At 45.3% G+C, this 20,772-nt stretch overlaps 1 protein-coding gene and 1 long non-coding RNA gene across 9 annotated transcripts in view; one reads left to right on the top strand and one right to left on the bottom strand.

Moving 5' to 3' along the window:
• The first annotated feature begins 7,459 nt into the window (after nucleotides 1-7,459).
• On the top strand, nucleotides 7,460-15,469 carry LOC134470741 (uncharacterized). Its single transcript, XR_010039883.1, has 2 exons — nucleotides 7,460-8,423; nucleotides 12,774-15,469. It is a non-coding gene; the product is annotated as an uncharacterized LOC134470741 (long non-coding RNA).
• Nucleotides 8,727-20,772, bottom strand: part of Tnrc6a (trinucleotide repeat containing adaptor 6A) — a 210,313-nt gene continuing 198,267 nt past the window's right edge. For all 8 annotated transcript variants that reach the window (XM_063226682.1, XM_063226685.1, XM_063226687.1 and 5 more), the window contains 8 exons: nucleotides 20,016-20,147; nucleotides 17,830-17,988; nucleotides 17,110-17,250; nucleotides 15,602-15,709; nucleotides 14,764-14,985; nucleotides 12,562-12,632; nucleotides 11,870-12,009; nucleotides 8,727-11,533 (listed from right to left, as the gene is read on the bottom strand). In XM_063226682.1, the coding sequence (XP_063082752.1) occupies nucleotides 11,158-11,533; nucleotides 11,870-12,009; nucleotides 12,562-12,632; nucleotides 14,764-14,985; nucleotides 15,602-15,709; nucleotides 17,110-17,250; nucleotides 17,830-17,988; nucleotides 20,016-20,147 (1,349 nt within the window). In that variant the 3' untranslated portion in view covers nucleotides 8,727-11,157. The remainder of the gene's footprint in view (nucleotides 11,534-11,869; nucleotides 12,010-12,561; nucleotides 12,633-14,763; nucleotides 14,986-15,601; nucleotides 15,710-17,109; nucleotides 17,251-17,829; nucleotides 17,989-20,015; nucleotides 20,148-20,772) is intronic.

The raw sequence follows: 20,772 nt of genomic DNA, 5'->3' as shown, positions 1-20,772 counted from the left end.
TGGTTACTTTTCTTTCATTGCTGAGACAAAATACCTGATGCCCAAATGAAGGAAGGAACGGTTTATTTCTCTCACAGTGTGTGGAGGTTTCAGTCCATACTCAGCTGGCTCCAAGGCAGAATGTCCTAGCTCCTCAACAATACTTGAAGGCAGCAGGCAGTAAAAGCAGCCAGAACAAAAAGGAGAAGGGCACTTACACACCCTCCATGCCCTCCTCTTGTATAAACTGAGGAAATTTACAAAGTGAGGATCCTGGCTCCCTGCTTCTTAAACATCTAAACTTCTCAGGTTGACACAGTATATCAACCATAACAGGGTCTAACTAAATTGCTAACTTGCCCAAGCCCGGCTCATCTTGTGATCCTCTTGCTTCAGCCTCCCAGCATGCTGAGATTACAGGCACGCACTGTCACGCCTGGTCTGAATCATCTCTTGCTCATAAGAGGTATGTTGGTCTATTCATCCCTTCCACTGATTGGATGAGACCCACCAACACTCTGGAGGCCAATATGCATTACTCCAGACCCACTTATTTAAATGTCAATCTCATCCAAAAACACCTTCGTGGAAATACCCAGAATACACTTTGATCGCACATCTGAGCACTGCGGCTCAGCCAAGTTGGCACACCAAGTCAGCCCTCACTGAATCCAGCTTGCTGATTTTGAAACCCTGCTTCCTCCCCTACCCACTGTTCCAGCTCTTCCTGCGAACGGGCGCCCCCCGCTGGTGGGTGCTGACTGGTCTTGCTGGTTCTCTCTGGGGCCCACGGTGCAGCTGTTGGTTTCTGGCTCAGCCTCTTCCTAGCCTTCGCACACCCTCGGAGACTCCAGCTCCTCAATCCACTTTCCCTTGCTTTGCACCACGCTGCTCGGCCTCGCGTCTCTCTCACCGACTTTTTCCTGTTTGCTCCGTGTTTTCATCCATTTTTCTGTTACTAGAACAAATTACTTGATTTTGGATGATTTATAGAAAACAGTGGTTTGTTTGGCTCGTGCTTCTGGAGGCTGAGAATTCCAGTACATGGTGCTGGCATCCACGTGGCATCCGTTGTGGGGCTTCTCGCAGCTTGACATGAAGGCAGACAGCACCATGTGGTGACCCCAGTGTGCTCCCCGGAGAGCTGGCTTTTAGACAAAGGCACTCTCCCTGCGGGAGGCTGAGACCGGAGGATAGAAAATTCAAGCCCAGCCTGGACAATTTAGCAATTTAGCAAAACCCTGTTTCAAAATTAAAAAATAAGGGCCGGGGATTTAGCCCTGTGCAAAGATTCTGAGTTCAGTTCCCTGAGGTGGGAAAAAATTCTCCCTGAAGCCTTCCAGTTCTAGACTTCCTGTCCCTTCCCGTGCTGGGTGTGGGGGCCCTCATAGGCAAGGACGAGGTGACTGTGAGAGTGACCCCTCCTAAATCTCCTACTGCCCCGTCGGTCCTACGGGGAGGAGGGCAGCACCTACAGGAGAGACACTGCATCCCTAGGGCCCTCCACTCTCTCTCCCCGCTGAACTTGGACTGAGCACTGGGGGGAGGGGGGAGCAGACGCCACCCTCTCAGCTGTGTTGGGGCTGTATCTGTCCCGCGTAATGGAGGATGAGAAGGTCCTTCACCCTAAGTGAGGCACGTGAAGGGCCTCTGGGATCCAGCAGCAGGAAACCAAAGGACTGAGGGAGGAAGGGCTGATGAGCTGAGGGCAGGCCAGGCAGCTGAGCAAAGGAGGCCAGAGGCCCGAGGGGGGCCCCAAGGCCCCAGGGAGGGGATGGAGATCTGAGGGTTCCCCCAGGGAAGGGACCTATTGCTCTTCCTCTGGTTGGAATGGCTGGGGAATAGCACGTGGGCTCTGGCAGGGACAGCACTCTTGGGCGCCTCTAGATAGTGAGGTGTGCAGAATCAGGTAGGGCAGGCCACAGCTGGGATTGGGGATTCTGCTCCCGGGCACTGGTGGGCTGAACCATCCTCCACGTGGAGGCTGCCAGCTGCTCTGTAGCACGTTTAGCAGCCTCTCTGCCTCTGTGATTCTCATGCCCAGGCAGGTCCTCCTCTCCAGATCAGGAGGGCCAAGGTCTGCAGATGTGGCTATAGGTCTCTTGGTGGGGTACAGGCAAAGCCACAGGCATCTTGGTAGAAAACTACGGGACTAGAGAAAAGACCAAAAAGCATTGCTAGGGATGAGAGGCAGCCAGCTGAGCAGACGGGGCAAAAGCAATTCCAGCAAGAGCAAAGCAAATGTCCTGAGGTAGGAGCCATGGTAAAGGCCAGTAAACAACAGAGAGCCCTAAGGCAAGAATTGAGAAACCAGATGAGCAAGGACTACTGAAAATATCAGGAAGGCAACAGATTAAAGGTGGCTTTGCACCTCTGAGACCCCCTGGCAAGTCCAGAATCAGAAGTACATAACCCTGACCTGTCGGGCCTCATTTGCAATGTAACTTTGAGACCACTTGCCAGTGGGCTTTGGGTGCCATACTTCCTCTAAAATCCTTGTTGGGTCAAAAACTCCAGCTTCTGAGGGTGGGCTGGGTCACATATCTCATTGGGCAGCGACTGCTGTCAATCCCCTGCTTCAAATTCTCCCATGATCCCAGGACCCAAGGAGACCAGTGTGGCCCTGTCCAGCCACTCCCATCCCGGAGTGTAAGTGCGCCTTCACTTCTGTCCCTCTTAATCAATCTCCTCCTCTTCCTTCTGAGTGTCCTGCTCACTTTCTGGGGTCCCCGAGACCCCCATCCGATGACAGCCCAGCGGCTGGAGCGCGGGGAGAGGGAGCTGGAGGCGGTGGGGTGTGGTGCACGGCAGCCTCCAGGCGGTAAGCGCCCCGGCTTTCCACGTCCCTGCACAAAGCCATTGCGTGTGTGTCGCGGGACGGGGTGGCTAACGCGGCAGCGGTGGAGGGTCTTGGGGAATGGGTTCATAGACACATCACAGCATGACAGCTCGATCATCTCCTCTCCCCTTTCCTCCCGACCCTTCCTACCTCCAGAGACAGACGCCTTCCCTGCTTGCTACCGTCTTAGACAAGAAACCCAAAATGTGATTTTGGGTGGGTACCGGGAACCAAACTTACGCCCGACCTCACACTTGCCTGGCAAGCTCTTGTGCTGCTGAGTTACATCCCCAGCCCCCAAATTTTAAAATAAAAAAATACATTAGAGAGATGGCCGAGTCTGCTTTGGTGGGGACCAACAGGCTGCACACGGGGGTCAAGGGACTGAGTGTGGCCGGTTGGTCTCACCGCACAGGCCGTGCTGACCAAGAGCCAGCAGCAGCTCCCAGGGTGGAAGAGGGGTGCACATCGGGCTGTGCCCCTCCACATGATGTTTCCCTGCATTCTGCTCACCATCGCACCCACCGCTTACCTGAGAGCTGCTTTAAGTTTGGTTCACTCAAAAAGTAAAACTCCAGCGTGTTTACTGAACCACTTTGCAGTCCAGTGACTTAAATATGGAATGACCAAAAATTGCATATTTTGCATCAGTTTTTATAAGATAACAGAAAACGTAAAAATGAAGATTTTTAATTAAATTTATTCAATAATTTTTCAGTGCATGGTAGCTCTTAAAATAGTCAATACACAGTGCAGGATTACAACCTGGACCATAGTGTCCAGTTTCTTTTTGAATTCCTTTTGCATTGTCTTTCTGTGAACCCACACGGGGCGGTCGCACTGGCCTGCCCTTTTTGTCTGTGGGTGACCTAACTTCAGCGAAGGGTCTCCCCACTAAACAATGGTCAAGACATCGATGATGAACAGCCTGCCTGGCGTTTCACTGTGGCAACTTCTCCACTGCTTGGTCTGTTAGACCTGATCTAAACTGTAAATGACTTTTTGAATAAATAAGTAGATAAATAAGTTATTTGGTCCAGAAAGTACATAAATATTTTATAATGTTTTTTCCTCACTTTCTGATTTCAGAGGAGCTTGTTTGATGTTGGTCAACTCTGTCAGCACTCCCACAGAATTATCATAATCACTGACTAAAAATACTGGAATTCTTTTAGCTTCATTTCTGTCTTATGAATTGCTGACAGCACGGGGGCATGTTTTTGTCTCTCCGTTTCATAACACAGACTTTTCCTCTCTGATACGCTCACATTTCCCCTTTCTCAGTTTTATCTTCTGCAGATCTTTTGGCATTTCCTTCCTATTTTTCTCAGGACCCCAAACATGTCCGTTTTGTGTTGTAAGAGAACGAGGCTCTGGAGAAGTACAAAACTGTATCTAATGAACTGATAAGAGTTTTTGTCGAGTGTAGCACAACATTTTATAGGGTTTTTCTTTTGTGTGTTTTGCTTTTGGTACTGGGAATTGAACTCAGGACCTTGTACTTGCCAGGCAAGAGCTGTACCACTGAGCTGTATCTCCAACCCTATTTTTCACAAAATAAACATGAATTAGTAAAAGAAGAATCCAGAAGTTAGTATTAGATTTCACTAGAAACAAACATCAAAGGCAGACACAACATTTTAAGTGAAAAAGTATGTAAAAAAATAGTCAATATAAAACAGATACACAGGTGTATCTCGTGCAAATGGAGAATCAACTGGTCGAAATGACGCCTGCCCAGGAACATGGGGACAGTCACTATGGAAACAAACTTGCTGCCTAGCAACCCTCAGGGGAAACTGTTAAGTGGTTAAAAGGAAAGCTTAACACACCACTACCATTAGCCACGGGATGATAAAAATGAAAAACCCAATGAAACTAGACGGTGCAATTAGATTAAAGTAAAAGATAAATACCCCACAAAAAGCTGAAAATTAAATTCCCAAAGAGAAGAACAACACTTTTGACTGCTGCGTATGCAGTAAGGCCCACAGTCATTTCTAGGTTAATAATCTTTAACTTTATACTTGAAAAACCTCATTTCATTTGCTTACCTGTGTGTCAATAGGAAAAAAAGAGGTAGGAAGTAGGAGGGTAGGAGACCAACGTGGGCAATTTGGTAGGACCCTGAGTTTTGTTTTTGTTCTTGTTTCCCCTTCAAGACCAGGTGTGCTTATCTAGTTCAGGCTGACTTTGGGCCCACCAGGTGCCCAGGCTGGCCTCGAACTTGCAGCAATCCTTCTGTCTCAGCCTCCCTAGCCCTAAAATGGCTAGGAAGATGCCATTTTAAGATAAAATTAGAAAGTGCCAGGAATATAGCTCAGGGCTTTCTGTTCAATCTCCAGTATCGAGAGAGAGAGAGAGAGAGAGAGAGAGAGAGAGAGAGAGAGAGAGAGAGAGAGACGAGAAAGAGAAAGGGAGACAGGGGGTGGCAGAGAAGCTCCCAGCCCATTCGTGTGCAGAGGGACTGTAGGTCTGGTCCCTAATGAACCCCACTACAGCATGGAGGTCTGGAAGGGCTGAGCGGATCCTTTCTTCTTTCTCTTTTTGCTAACTTACTATTTCCTCTGTTGCCAATATTCAAATAGGTAAGCATTCCTAAAGCAGCATTGATAACAACAATAATACCCTAAAACGACCAGCTTAATCTGTTTTACCTTAGTTATTTTTCTGAAACCTGGAAATCAAGAGCCTGGGCATTCATCCTCTAGCAGCACTAAAAATATCTACTACATCAAAAATACTCTGTTGAGCCAGGTGTGGTGGTGCACACCTCTACGTCTAACCCCAGCACTCTCAAGGCTGAGGCAGGAGGATTACCATCCGTTCAAGGCCAGCCTAGGTTATATAGTGAGACCCTGCTTTAGAAAAACAAAACAAAACAAACAAACACTGTTGATCGTTACTTAGTGAGAGTTTGGCTCACAGTTTTGTATTTTTAAAGCAGTTCAAGCTGCCACTGAACTCACCAGGTAGCCCACCCAGGCAGGCCTTGAATTCCCAGGAAACCCTCGTTTCCTGAGTGCTGGGATTTACAAGTGTGCACCTCCACACCTGGCCTTACTCTTTTTATTCAAACATTTATGGGGATCATTGTGGTTTCCCATGCTGCTATAAGAAATAACATAGAGATGTGAGCAGTGGTACCTGTCTGTAGCCGCAGTTACCGAAGGCTGAGGCAGGATTGTAAGGTTGTTTGCTTGTTTGTTTGAGCTGGGATCTTGCTATGTAGTACAGGCTGGCATTGAGTGCACTTTGTAGTCCAACCTGCCCTTGAACTCTAGGTGATCCTCCTGTCTCAGCCTCCCAAGTGTTGGGATTACAGACATGTGCTACCATACTTGGCTGGACTGCCAAATTTGAGCCCCATTTGGGAAATTTAGTAAAAACTCTGTTTCAAAAAAAGGGTTAAGGATATAGCTCAGTGTGAAAGTTTTGGACTCAATCCATAGGATAGCAAAATTAAAGTAAAATAAAATAATTTTTTTTTTTTTTTTTTTGAGACAGGGTCTTGCTATGCTGTTCAGGCTGGCCTTGAACTCACTTTGTAGCCCAGGTAGCCTCAAACTCACAGCAACCCTACCTCAGCCTTTCAAGTGCTTTGATTACAGGTGTGCGCCACCATACCTGGCCTAAATAAAATAAATTTTAAACATGAATGATCAAAACATATTGTTGCCCAATGAAATGACACTGTATGGGTGGAGCAGCGCCCAGGCACTTTGTATTAAAAGCTCTGACAGGGTCCATGCAGGGAGCCTTAGCCTTAGACCCCATCTAGCTGCTGGTCTTCTACGGCCTCCTGTTCCCTGTCCCATTTATGGACCCCTCTAGGCCTCTGCCTGGCTGCTGCCGAGTCCATGTGCGTGGCATTCACACTGCACAGGGCGCAGCAAGGGCAGGCGAAGGTGCGCAGGCCCCCTTCTCCCAGGCTTGCTTCTGCACAACCTGAGGGTCTCGGGGGTTAAAGTCCTCAGCTGGCTTCAGGCAGGAAGTCTGTGTGGTGAGACCTTTAACCTCCGAGCACTTTCTATCTTCCCTTTAACTTTGCCAGTTTCTATGCAGAACTAAGTATTCATTCAGTGTGTATTTGAGTTTCTCTTACAGTGCTTTTGTGGCCAGGGGTACTGATCTTCTGTGTAAGGTAGTAACATTGTTTCCTTTGTAAGGAAGTTAAGAATTTTTTTTTTTGGGTCTTTTTCGTTTTTATTGGTATCAGGGATCGAACTCACGACTGCCTGCTTACAAGGCAGGGGCTTATGCCGCTGAGCTAAATCCCCAGCCCCGGAAGTTAAGAATTTGAATTTTTAAAACGTAACACCAGTTATGATCAGGCAGCTGGTGGTAGGCAGGGTAGCGCCCTATTTGAAAAGGGAGTTTGGAGGTGGGGGGACGGTGAGGATCTCGGTGAAAAGGCCCTGGGTTCTATTTCCAGTGCAAAAAATAAAAGCACAAAAACAAACCAGAAAACTCCAAAGACAGAGAGAGGTGGGACTGTTTTACGAAGGTCTGTGAACTGGATGCAGATCTGCAGGCTGCTTTGGTGCCGTTTGGTGGCGGCTCGCCATGGTTCCCTCCCCAGGTTGCACCAGGGCCTGCTCTGCAGCAGCGGGAGAGCTCCTCTAGGCCGCTTCCCTAGTGGCTCTGATCAGGAGACAGGACCTCGGTGTGCTGGGCGCCGTGGGCTGGGATAGGGCCTGTAAACTTGAGGCCAGCTCAGCCAGTGGGGAAGATGCTCTCCCGCCCCTCTGCACAGTAACTCACTGTCACCTGGATCTTACCCAGTGACAACTGTGGGCACTGGCTGCCCCCTGCCGTGGGGCGGTTCACCTTTCTCAAGTATCAAGGACTTTTTGAAGAAAAGCAATTTACCTTCTTGAAACAGTATTTTTAGATAAGCTTTGATGGGAGCTTAAAATTCTGCCCCTAGATCCCAAGGGGCTCCATGTCTCCCACCCTCTAAGGGGAAGCGGGGCCGGGGGAGGGACGACGATGACTTTTAGACACATGACACTGGGTTTTCCTGGCCCAGGCTGGTGTGCTCTGAACATTTTGTGACAAATTACATGAAGCACTTGGTACCCGGAGACTAATTCACACACCTCACTGCTATTTTCTATTCTTGGACCCAGCAAGGTCAAAGGCCTGAGCTCCCTGAGGAGCTTTCAAGGCTCACTTATAATCTAATTCTGGCTCTTGTCAGTACTGGACTCCACCTCTCATGTCTAAAATCTAAGCATGAGCAGGAAATGATCTACCTGGGAGAGGAGGGAAAACCAGCCAAGTCCAAACGCCCAGAAAGGATTTCCTCACTGAATGCCACGCCTTGCTCAGCACCTGTCCTCCCTCCATCTCTTCCTTTTGTCTCAAGCCACGTCTTCACACTGGTTAGCCCGAGTTTGCCAAGGACCTCGTCAACCTCACTCCCTACTTCGTCCTCCTGCACATGGTCAGTGTGGCACCACCATGGCCTGCGATCCTCAGATGTCAACAGCTATCCCTCGCGCAGCATTCATTCAGCAATGACCTTATGTGACACACTGGAATGCAGGATGAGTTACAGCTCACTCAGCATCTGGAGATGCAGTTACCCTGGATCCTGAAGGTAAGTCAGGTGGATTCAGGCTGGCCCTCGGGGAAGAGGAGCTTAAGATGAGCTTAGGAGCGAGGGGCGGGCCAGGGAGCAGAGCAGCAAGGTTTATGTGGAAATGCCCGCATGGCCTGGGGCAAGGTGCACACAGACTCCTGCAGGGTGAGGGAGCCAGGAGAGCGGCTGTCTGTGGGAGGTGATGACCTAGACTAACATGCCAGAAGTTGGGACAAACTCAGAAACAGCCAGAGAGACAGTTGCTTAGGGAATGGAGCTGTTCTTATGGAGACACCAGGCAAAAATCAAAAGCTCTTCAAATTTTTTTAAAATCAAACACTTTATTTCCACATAACAAGCGCAAAAACCTCTCAAACACTTTAACAATACAATTAACGCAGTTATGAAGTCATTATATACTACTCAAAGCCCCAAAGGTCATCAGCTTAACGTTAGGTCCAAACATCTCCAGACGTGGTTTTTCAAAGCTACCTTTGGTTTTTGGAAAAACCAGTATGGAAGTCAATATACACTGAATGCATTGAACAACATCTGTTTATATTAAGGTGTCCAACAACATTAGCTTACACCTTGCAAGCCAGAGCATGGTTTGAAGTCATACACTGAAATACATACACAGGTTTTGCCCCCGAGCCCCTGCAGGAGGAGCGCAGGCATGAGGGGAAGAAAAGGCCAGTCCAGGCTGTGGCATTTCCCATTGTGTAACAGAGGTATGAGAGTTTAACACTAGTACACTGTCAAGTCATTAAGCTTCATGTCCAAACGGTCTCTTGCTGAGGCTTGAGATGGGCACAAATGGTGGGGAAGATGAAGTCACAGAGTTTTTGAGCAACAAGATCCCAAAGATGCTCAAAGAGGGTAGGAAGGAGCAAGCTACAGTTTCCCATTGTTCTCACATTATTTCAGGGTGAAATTGCGGATGAGTTCAGGTAAAATGTTCAAATATTTGCTTAGATTTTTAATCAGTTGCTCTATGAGAACCCTCATACATAGCAACTTAGAAACTTTTATTATAAAAAGAGCCTACAAATAAATTCACAAAAAAGAGACAATTAATGTTGAGCAGCCAAAAAGTCATGGTTTATTATATCTGAAGAAAATTTCATAATTCAAACACAACCAAACTGTACATTTTACAATCACATTCTATTTGTAAACAGTTAAAAGCCACTGACTTCTTTTGCATCTTAGGACACAAACAGTTAGAATCAAGGCAATGAAATGATGGCAAATTCTGTACTGTTAAAAGTTTTACCCTTGTTTAGTCTCTCTTCTTTGACTAAGCAAGCATTATAATACCATTTGTGGGCAACAAAAGGGGGGAGGAAAGAAATTTAAAAATGGTGTAACTCGTTAGTTTGCAACAACATTTAAAATTTTCTTTATACAACAAACAACTCTGTAAGCCCAATACCTTGGTTACAGTATGCATAGTTACTGATTTCGGCTTTAAGGTACAACAGTTAAACATTAACACAGTCACAAGAGAGCAGAAACATAGAGCCACTTGATGGGATTACAAAAAATCATTACCTATTGATTATTAGCAAACCATCATTACTCACTAATAAAAAGACAGCATCTGAAAGCAGAATGTCAAACTCCAGCTTTAAGCATTTTTTTTCTTTTTTCTTTTTTTTTTGTGGCAGAGAAAATTCTTTAACAGAGCAATATGTAGTATCAGTGCTAAAAGTTGGGGGTTTTCTTCTTTTCCTATAAGAAACTACAAGGAGATTTTTTTTTTTTTTTTTTTTTTTTTTAAACTGGGGAACTGGTTTTCCTGAGAACCATGCTCTTTGATTTAGGACAGGAATAGAAAAACAAAAGAACATGGCCAAATGCTGCTCCTTTTTTCCCAGAGATAGAAAGCATCTTTTAAATCATCCTCCATTTTTTTTGTCTTTTAAATTTTTTTTAAATGATGGAAGAGTAAACATTTTTTTTCTCAAAAAACAAACAAAAAAATCTGTAAACAAGAAGGTTCAACATGGGAACCTTCAAAACAAAATGGAAAGCCTATTCAAAGTGCAGGGCCCGCCCTGGGTGGCAGGTGGGCTGCAAGTCACAGCTGTGGCCACAGTTTTTCAAACTGCAGAGCGAAATTCTTTAGTTTTACAACATGAAAAAACTGGTGCAATACTTTCATTAATAATCCTAAGTCAGTATCATCACTTGATCTTTTAAACTCCACGATACCACAATAAAGGTAGGCAACATCAAGGCATAGTAGAGAGCGCACACCTTTAAGAACATCCTTGAGTAAACATTTACACTGGAACAGCTGCCCCCCCATATTGCCGATTAGACGGAGAGAACATCATTCAGTGCAAAGGTAAAAGCTCATACATTATCAGCCCAAAATTCGGTTTTGCAAAAAAAAAAAAAGAAAGAAAGAAAGAAAAGTAGGAAAGAAAAAGAAAAGGGAGAGGGGGTATAAGAAAGAAAGAATGAATCCAAAGGCTAAACATGATGAATATACACAAGTGAGCTCACTCTACGGTTTAGCATGTATGGCGCCGTTTGGGAGTGTAAATAGATACCTTTTCACATTATAATATTGGCCTGCATGATTCAAGTATTCAAACTGATATGTTTTGGGGAAAACAAAGTGGAAAATGTGCAGAGAAGAGCTGTTCCCACAGGTGGCCCCTGGCTGCAGGCGGCGAGCCCAACTTAGTGCTCCTTTCTTTCGCGTCTTGAGGTCACAGTTTGTGAGTCTACATCTACACCATTACATGGACTCTCCACCCCCACCCAGGTGGTCAACAGAAAGAAAAGCATTAATGGGGGATGGGCTGCTAATTCCCCGGGGGTCACTGCTGCTTGGAGGACCCCACAGGCTTGTGGAATAATGTGGGGTCCCCCAGAGGGAAGTGCCGTGAAGGTCTCCACAGTTAGTTCCCGACAGCCCAGCACCATTCCAGTGATTGAGATCGGTCCGGCTGGAGAACGAATGGGAACAGTCAAGGGAGCCCAGCCGGCTCTGGCTGGACCCGAGAGACTGCCAGCCAGGAGAAGGGGTCAGGGACTGACTTTGTGCAAAGAAACGACTGATCTCCTCTTCACTGGCAAACTCAGCAAGAATAGTAGTGTTCCCCAGTACACACCTAGGGTAGAAGGTACATCAGTGTCAGAGGGCCAGCCACACTAGATGACTTTGCCAATGCAAAAGCAGGGTGAAGCTGGTCTCTGCCAAAAAGCTAGGGGAAGAGTAAGCACAGGAATTCCAGAGGCTGAGGACACCCACAGCCATGCTGGAGCCTGAGCCATGAGTGGGGGCACCACCGTGAGGTCAAGATCAGGTCTTTCCTATGGCAATGCCAGGGATTTTACCCACACCCCTGACCCAGGGAAACTGAGGGGCAGACAGCAGGATGTGCTAGGGGCAGCTGCAACTCCCACACCTCCCGACTCCCCCTACCAGGAGCCTGCAGACCACTTACATGTGCAGAGACTTTTGTGCCTTCACTACCTCTTCTTTTGAACTGTAACGGACCAGAGCATTTCCATGTGGGAGGTTCAGGTGGAATGTTATCAGCGGGCCATGCTGCATGCACAGGGTACGCAGAGTTGAGCCATCAATCTGCAAAGGGTGGGAACTGGAATGAGAGGTGTCCTAGGCCAGCAGGGAGGTAGTCCCCACTGTACCTGGTCTTCCTTGCACGTAGGGCACAGTGCCCTTCCCTACCTCCACTGGTCCCAGAGTCATACCTCTGTGGCCTTTAGGCTCCTGGACACTCCCCAGATGCCCAGTTCCTCAGTGAGCCACTGCTTCCTGGGGAAGGGGGAGGAGGGGATGGCCCAGAGGTTAAGAAATTGTCTGAACATAAAAGGCCAGGCCAGGGTTTCTCAAAGTGCAGTCCAAGGACCATCTGCATCAATTCATGCAAACATCTCATAAAAATGCAGACCTCAGTAGCTCAGCCCAGACCCAGTGAATCAGTGTCTAGGGTAAAATTTACGACCGCGTCTTTGGTTGGCTCTTTAACACGGTATACAGTAATAACCACCAGAAGGGAAAGAGGCATCTGAAGCCAGTCCTCTGCTCAGCCTTGGGCATGTGCAGCCCTCTTCCAAACAAGACTGGAAACCTTGGTTCCACATCCAAACACACTAGGGTGTCAGTCATCCTTACCTGAGGTGTAAGGTTTTTCAGAACAAGACAATTTGTTATTCTCCCTGAGCTGCTCTCACCCCAGCTGGAACCTAAACAAAAGAAAACAACAAGTGTGTTTCATCACCATGACCCAAATGACTATCCAGAACACAGCCCAGCCCCTCCACAGACCATGTGGAATCTCAGCTTCCTTTTCTTCCTCCCTCTTTAACAGAGACACTCTCTCCTAGGCCCAGAAGGCCAGCTCGCTCCAGCCCCGACCAGCCACTGATTCCAGCACAGGCGGCTCCGGCCCCAAGGAGTGGGGCTCAGACCGTTCCCTGCTCAGCTCCGGCAGTGACTCACAAGCCCACACACCCTTGGGATCTTGTCATTTACACAGCTCCAACTATCTCAAGATGGTGTCAGCTGGGAGGTGACTGGGGTAGCCTCTGATACTGCACACATGGCCCTCAGGGTGGAAGGCCTTAAGGGCATTCAAGAGCTAGCACCACTCACTTGTGTCCCTTCTGTCTGGGAGGCTCTAAGTTTCCAGTCAGGACTTCCTGGCTGGCCGCACAGCAATCACTCTGTCTCAAACCAAGGCGCTTCACGATCAAGTCAAATCCCCTCTCCACTTTCTTTGTTGAGGCAGGGTCTCACTGTGTAGTTTAGACTAGTGCTGAACTCACTATGTAGCCCAGGCCGGCCTCATACTTGCGGTAATCCTCCTGCCCCAGCTTTCTAAGTGCTGGGGTCACAGGCATGCACCAGCACACCTGGCCCCTCTCTACACCTTCTTAAAGGCACCCCACAAACGCTTTGGTATAGCAGAAAAAGACTGTTCCCTGGTGTACTAAAGTCTGTTCCCTTGGCTCTGCCGGCTTCCCCAATCCTCAGTCAACTCCTAACAGTGAGCTGCCAAGCTGTGTCAGGTCTCTGAGCCTTGCCGCTGGCTGCTCCCTCTGCTCATCAGTCTTGTGTTTCCTAACCCCATTCCTGCCCACCAACCCCTCCTGAGGCAGCTGTTACCCTCTCTTTCACATGATGCCTTTACATTAATTTGCACTTAATAGGTTGGAGTAGCCCTGGTATCCCCATGCTGCAAATGTAATTGCAGCCAATCACTTGTCTGAAGATTAAAACTTCAGAACAGAAATTTTTTGTTTTCTTTTTTCCTGGCTTGGTTTTGTCTTGTCTGCTTTTTAAATATTAAAAACAAATTTTGGTTTTTTGGGGACAGGGTCTCACTTTCTAGTTGAACTCAAAGCAATCCTCCTGCCTCATCCTCCCTAATGTTGGGATTACAGGTGTGTACTACTACATCTGGCCCAAGACATTTTTTATTACATCAGAAAATATTTTTGGCTCTTTTTTTTTTTTCTTTTTCTGGGTACTGGGGATTGAACTCACGACCGCCTGCTTGCAAGGCGGGTTCTATGCCGCTGAGCTAAATCCCCAGCCCCTACATCAGAAAATATTAATGAAGTCTTATTACTCATTCACAGCATGGAGGTGAGAAAGTTTAGTAGTATTTTGGGGTAGGGTAGAATGAAAAATAAGACCGTATTTATAGGCAGAACTGGCAGATAGCTCTGAGGTAGATCTGTTGCTGTGTTTATATAGTTGAGGGACAGCAAGCAGGGTCACGGAGCCTGCACAAATCCAGTGCCAATCATTATAGAACAAGCAGAGGTTGGGGGACGTCTGTTCCCATTTCCCTGGGGTGGTCTGGTCCTTGCTGTTGGCTCTGGTTAACTGAGAGCACCCTCTTTTACTCTCAAATGTCTCTGTTCACCAGTAATTTTACGACCATCCCATTTCATGCACAGGTCAATCTCTCCCCCAAACAGGACCCATTCATTAAAGCCCACACAGGCTGCCCGAATCTTGCCAAGTAAGGGCTCATGTGACATGAACTTTCTTCCAGCCTGCCATGAGCAGGGCATTAACAACCATGTATGTTAAGATGTAGGGATGGGGAGATAGCTTAGTGGCAGAAGCGCCTGCCTGGAAAGCGCAAGGTCCTGAGTTTGACTTTCAGTAACCCTCCGTACTGCCCCCCCCCCCCCAAAAGATGTACTCTTCAACTCTGAAAAAAGGAGCACTCGGAATCATACAGTAAGTTCGCCTCATAGAGGCCGAGGAAACAGTTTACTGCTTAGGTCTCTGCTAAACTAACTGCTGGTACTGGTTACTATTCAGTAAATAAGCCATATACATCTTACGTATTCATCCTACCTGGGGTATATCTGGCGTCAGAATTTCCCCATCCTCCACCTACACGAAGGGGAGAATTATCCCATGTAGACAAAGGTGGCTTCTGACCAGTCAGTCCCGGAGGTGGGCGGGACGGAGCAGTGATGTTTTTAGGTGGCAAAGGGACCTTCCACAGCTCATGAGCCAGAGAGGTGTTTGTAACTGAACCAGGAGACCACGTCAATTTGGAATCACTATTTCTGGCTACTCCAAGGAAGGAAAGGAATGATTAAGAAAACAGAAATGTTACTTAATAACATCCACTGTCCCATGAAAAGCATACCAAACAAGAAATTCTCATCAACACATTGTATGTCAAACTGAACTGCTAAAGAAGAAATTCAGAAAGCCTGAAGGAAACTTCCCTTCATAACAACCACACCATCTGTTACTGACAGATCCAGTGAACAGAATGGCTCTGTGGTGGAAGACTGGCCTCAGTGGTTTCCAGAGTGTGACAGGAGTGCACAAGTTCAGGAAGTTGTGGCAGTGTGACCTGATCATTTCTGCAGCCAATTCGAAACTCATGTTTACTATATTTACAGAAATAAAGCTATGAAGGGCTGGGAATTACAAAATAAAAAGTACTTCTCTGAAGACAGCCTTAAGGACTGCTTGAGATGAAATTCTGTTTAACTTCCAGGCTGAGAGGACTCTCAGCTGAGGGCAAGTGGTGTGCAATGGAAGCTATTTTAGTGAATGACTGCTCGGTGCAGCAAATTTATACAGGAAAATTCCAGGGTCACACACAGTGTCCTCGCTCCCTAGAAAGATGGTGAGAGATGACAAGCCTGTCGTGTGCCCGCCACCCACAGCCCACCTGAAGTGCTTTGTGCTGTACTGCTGAGGGGAACGCTGTAGTTGGAGGCACGAATGGATGACCAGGCACTAGTTGAAGGCAGCGTGGTGTTCAAGGATGAGGATGACCCTGTACAAGAGAGACATGAAGTCAAAACACCCAAAGAGCTACAGCTTGACAGCACGGGACTGAGCGGAGGCAGGTACATGGGAGACAGGTGCACTGAGAGCCACTGGCCAGGAACTTCACCCGGCTCAGGACAGGCATTGCCCTCCCACTCACGGTGCTGAGACTGCCTGAGTCCCTCGTGGCACTGGGTTTTAACAGGAAGGCTTCTGGTGGCTGCGAACCTTGCCTTCGAACTCCAGTGACTTCTCACTGCTGCACCCGGGCACCGACAGACCCACCGCTGTCCTGCCAGGGAGCCGGGCCTGCCGCTTTCCCCAACATGCCCACCCTCAGGCTCCACATTCACGGTTCTTCCTACAGTAAAACTCTAGACCTATCACCAGATCTATCACCAGATCGCGGTCCCGGCCTGGTTTCCCAAGCCAGTCCATTCTGTTCACCACTGCCAGGTTTCCCATCCTGCAGCACTGCTGTGTGTACTCAAACTGTCAGCAGGGTATTTCCTTGCATATCCAATCTGATCTCCTGTCCTGGCTTCCAGCCCTGGTTTTCTAAGCCACAAGACTCTCCTAGCAAGTACCTCCCTGTGAAGTCTGCTGCTTGACTTTATCTCCCAGTATTTTCAATGGAAGTTCAGCTTTGAATCACTTCTGCTCAGAGGGCTGTGAGACTCACTTTAGGAGGAGGAAGACAACCTTGCTACCAACTGTAACGTGGCAAACACCTCTGCTCCCATGAATTTTATCTTTAAAATGGTAACTGTTTTTTCTTAAACTATGTAAAGAGATAGCTGGAAGCTTTTGACACATTAAAAATATTTTGTTATTTTTTGAAATTCTGTATTATTTCTACCCTTTTTTGTTTTGTTTTCTCTAAACAAAAATTTTTAAAAATATTTAATATGTCATTTCAATCACCTTTCTTCTAATGCAAAATCATGGACAGAATACTATAAATGCCTTCTAGTGAAAAATAATCACATGGTATATAACAGGTAATTTTATCTGCTAACCACTTGAAAGTTCATCATGATTGCAGTTGTCTGTAGGTAAAAAGGTCTTGTTTTCACTGAGAGCCAAAGAAAGCCTCATCTGCTTATTCAGAACACACAGAGTAAACCTGTGATAACCACACTACCTCTGGCTGCTCACAAATGACCGCACAGCAAATGTTCATTGGTCCTTTGTGGTTACTTACTAACTAAATTAAACCAAATGATACTAAATTTTCATTATTTTCAAAGCGGCCATCATCACTGAGGGGAAAACAGAATTGTTTTATGTTCACCAATCCTATGGGGGTTGGGTGCCATGAGGTGCTGAACACTTTACAGTCACATTGAGCTGCTGTTCTGAAACGCACTGCTGAGTGGCGCCCAGTGATTCAGGTCCCCTACGTACCACTGTTCCTGTCCCTGAGGTGGTCAACTTCCCGCACAGTATTAATTGAAAGATTGTTTATGACACTGCCAGGAGTGACGTAAGGGTCAGTTTCAGGGTCAATGTTTGGATAACCTTTCCATGGTTCACCAGGACGAAATTCTGGAAGTGGAAACTTAAAATTAGTTCAAAGTTTAATCATCACTTTAAAATCCATTATTACATATCCAAAACTTTTCTCACATATATCACAACTTTCACTGATACCCTACAAGACTGATTTGGTAACACAATGAGCACAAACTAAGCTGTTCTTTATGAATGTCTTGCAAGTTCTTACAGCTAAAACCATTTCCCTGAGTTTATTAGTCTTATACAGTAACACAATAAAGTGTTTTAAAAGTTAAGCAACTCAAGCAGAAAAAAGCAGACCATAGATGTACATCTGCTACTTCCTCAGTGTACCTAGAAATATGGTCAGCTGTCCGGTACATCAGGCCTTTTTATGAGATCCTTCATGCTGCTCAGTAGATGCTCATCTCATTTTCAGTACTGGCAGCAGAGAGGTGCTGAGTGTACAGACAAACCTGCTTGACTGCTATTATGGTAACTTTTCCTTCACCATTTTAGCAATCCTTTTCATCAGCCCAATCACACGGAATGGGGCTGTAACACTGGTAAATCTAGATGTAACAAAATTCAGTGAAAACAAAGGCTCATCAGAGGGCGGCCGCATCTTACCTGGTGGCCAATTAACACTGCTAGAGCCATTAGGCGATTTGGCACGTGGCCAGCCATCTCCTATTGAGCCTGGAGGACTGGCTGGTGAAGTACTGCTGTTCACAAAGTCATAGGGAACAAATGGAGATTCTTCCAGCCTAAAACCACTTGAAATAGCACCTGAAAAGACAGAGATGGTAGAGTAGTACCAGCAAAACACACTGTGACGTTTGTGTCCTATAGTATAGCCCATGATCTCTGAAAACTTTCTAGTAGATTTATGTAGGTGACAAACTGTCTTACAGCTTATGTACTGTATGATGTAAGAGGCCTGTGTGCTGTCTTGGAGACTTCATTTAACTCTTTCATATGAAGACTCTCACATTTTATTAGAAGAATAGCTAAAAATAATCACAGTGCATTTAACTTCAAGGACATGAAGACCACAGCTTGGTCAGTAACTGAGTAGAATATGAGCACACAATTATTTCCCAATCACTTGCATTTGGCCTAACGGTAAACTACCACATGCTAACTGACTGCACTGGGCATTTTGGCCTAATTGATTCATAGTTTTGGAGCAGGATAAGGAATAGAGACCGAGGGAAAAAATGTGACAGAACGGGTTATGGTCAGCAATACTGTGACAAAGAGGCTTTATCCAGGAAACTTAGGCATAAGATACAGTGAATGTGCAGTGAAAAGAAACCAACATCCTTTGCTATCAGGATGTTTATAATTCTACCTTATACCCCATAATATGGTACTAAAATGAGTGTGAAATTCCACAAAAACACAACCTTGCTTAGAAATGATAATTTGTTTCCTTGTACTTTATTGTCCATTTCCATCTTTGAACACAATATGAAATGACTATTTTGAATTTCTGAAAATCATTTGTGGCACAAAAGTTTCCCACAATTTGTTTTGTATCTACTATTCCTCCTCTACTCATTCCTTTCTCTGTTGGCATCTTCATCTCCAGAAATGGCCCATACAGATCTCACCAGGCTGTCCTCCTCTATTCTGCATGTGCTATGCTCTCTAGGCTGTCTTCTCTCCACTTATTTATTGGGTAAACTTACAAATTTATTTCAAGATGAGTCTCTTACAGTTTTCCAAGGGCCATCACACCTGCAATTATTCCTCCTCAGTGCGTCTATGGAACTGTTTTATACTAAAATAATATCACTATACTATTATACATACTGACTTTCACTGTACCTATTATATTGCACAAAGAGAATTTATGTTTACTTTTGATAATGAGTTCCTTCAGGACATGTACTTTTGATATGGGGAATTGAACTCTCAGGCTCAGGCTCACCAGGCAGACACTGTGCCACCAAGCTACACCCAGTCTCAGGACAAGTATTTTTAGATATACATATATTTTCATACACACCCTATTGTGTAGCTAGGCATATAAATGTGCTTATTCCAGGTGTCTGGCACAGTCCTTGGAAATCAGAAGATATTCCATTAACATATGTGGAATAAATGGATATTAAATAAAAATGACATTTCTAAAAGAAATGTGCCAAAAAAAACAATAGTACCAAGTCTATATAATTTATACATAGCAATAATATACTGGAAATGTATCATTAACAAAGAAGTACTAGTTTTCAGTACCTAACTATGAATATGCAATGCTAACAAATACAATAAAATCACTTAGAAAAACTCAAATGACCATTAAGAGGGGAATAATTTTTAGAAATGGGTTATGTGATCACTCTTTGTGAAACAGAATACAACTGAATTTTGCTTTTCATTTTAGAGTTTGTAAGAAAGAAAAAAGTTTCTTATTTTAACTAAGCCATAATAAGCACCCCACCACACAGCTTTTTCTGCAGTCTGGAGATGGAGCCCAGGGCCTTTGTTCTGGGCTGCATCTCCAACCCTTTTTTTCTTGAGATAGGGTCCTGGCAAATTGCCCAGGTAGGAGTTGACTTTGTGATCCTGCTTTAGCCTCCCAGAATGCTGGGATTACAACTGTGAGCCACTGTCCACGCTTAAAAGCATTTTTAAAAAAAATTTTAAAGGGAAAAAAGGTTTGCTGCACATAGGAACATTTTCAAAATGAGGAAAGATCTAAGATAATTTGGCTTTGAAATACACATGTAAAATAACATAAAGGCCCAAATTTAATATTCTGCAAGTTTGTAAGTTTTTAAAGAGAAGTGTAAGAACAGCATTTATACCATGTTTGCTGGAGTTCTGATCCAAAGATGTGTTCACAGAGATGCTGTCCACTGTGGTCCACTTCCTTAGTCTTGACTGTGGCTCTTTAATACTGTTCATTTCCATATTTACATTCAAGTTTGAGTTCAAGCCTTCACAAAACAGAACAGAAACTTAAAAATCTTACAAAGCACAGCACATTTTACTTTTGGTATAATAGGTCTACTTTTTAGAAAAACATATATAACTAATCTCATATTTTCGATTCTGCTTAATTCCATAGTAAAGATCACCCTGCAAATGTGGCAACCAAGTAACAAAAGACAAAACAGACATCCTGGCTCCTTACCAAAGTAAAACAGAAACAATAGACAGAAAAAGCCTGGGGAGATAATGGGAGAGCAATATACATGAATGCAGAGTCATTATCTAATACTCCAGTTTTCAAGCCACAGAAGGATTCATACTATAATTGTATGTATACAATTATTTCTTCAGATATTTTGATTAAACTCTGGCAAAAGAGGAAAAAAGTTTTAAGAGGGCCAAATATAATTTTAACTTAACATAATGTATCTAATTTAGCTAATTCCCAGGAGTACCATGCACACAGAATATGTGATCATCTTTGGTTGTTTACAGACTGAAACATTTTCAGTTGGCCAACTTCGACTTATTGTCTCATTTTATAAATAATAATTTAATGATTTTATAAATAATACCCTCAGTTGGCCAAAAGGACATTGTGATTTAAAAGTCAGAAAACGTCTTTTTTCT

Source organism: Cavia porcellus, unplaced genomic scaffold (genome assembly GCF_034190915.1).
Source record: "Cavia porcellus strain 051 isolate PalLab524CR breed Dunkin Hartley unplaced genomic scaffold, mCavPor4.1 scaffold_16, whole genome shotgun sequence".
NCBI lineage: Eukaryota > Metazoa > Chordata > Mammalia > Rodentia > Caviidae > Cavia > Cavia porcellus.
The sequence above is the reverse complement of the archived record's forward strand: the minus strand, read 5'-3'. Positions and strand labels throughout refer to the sequence as shown.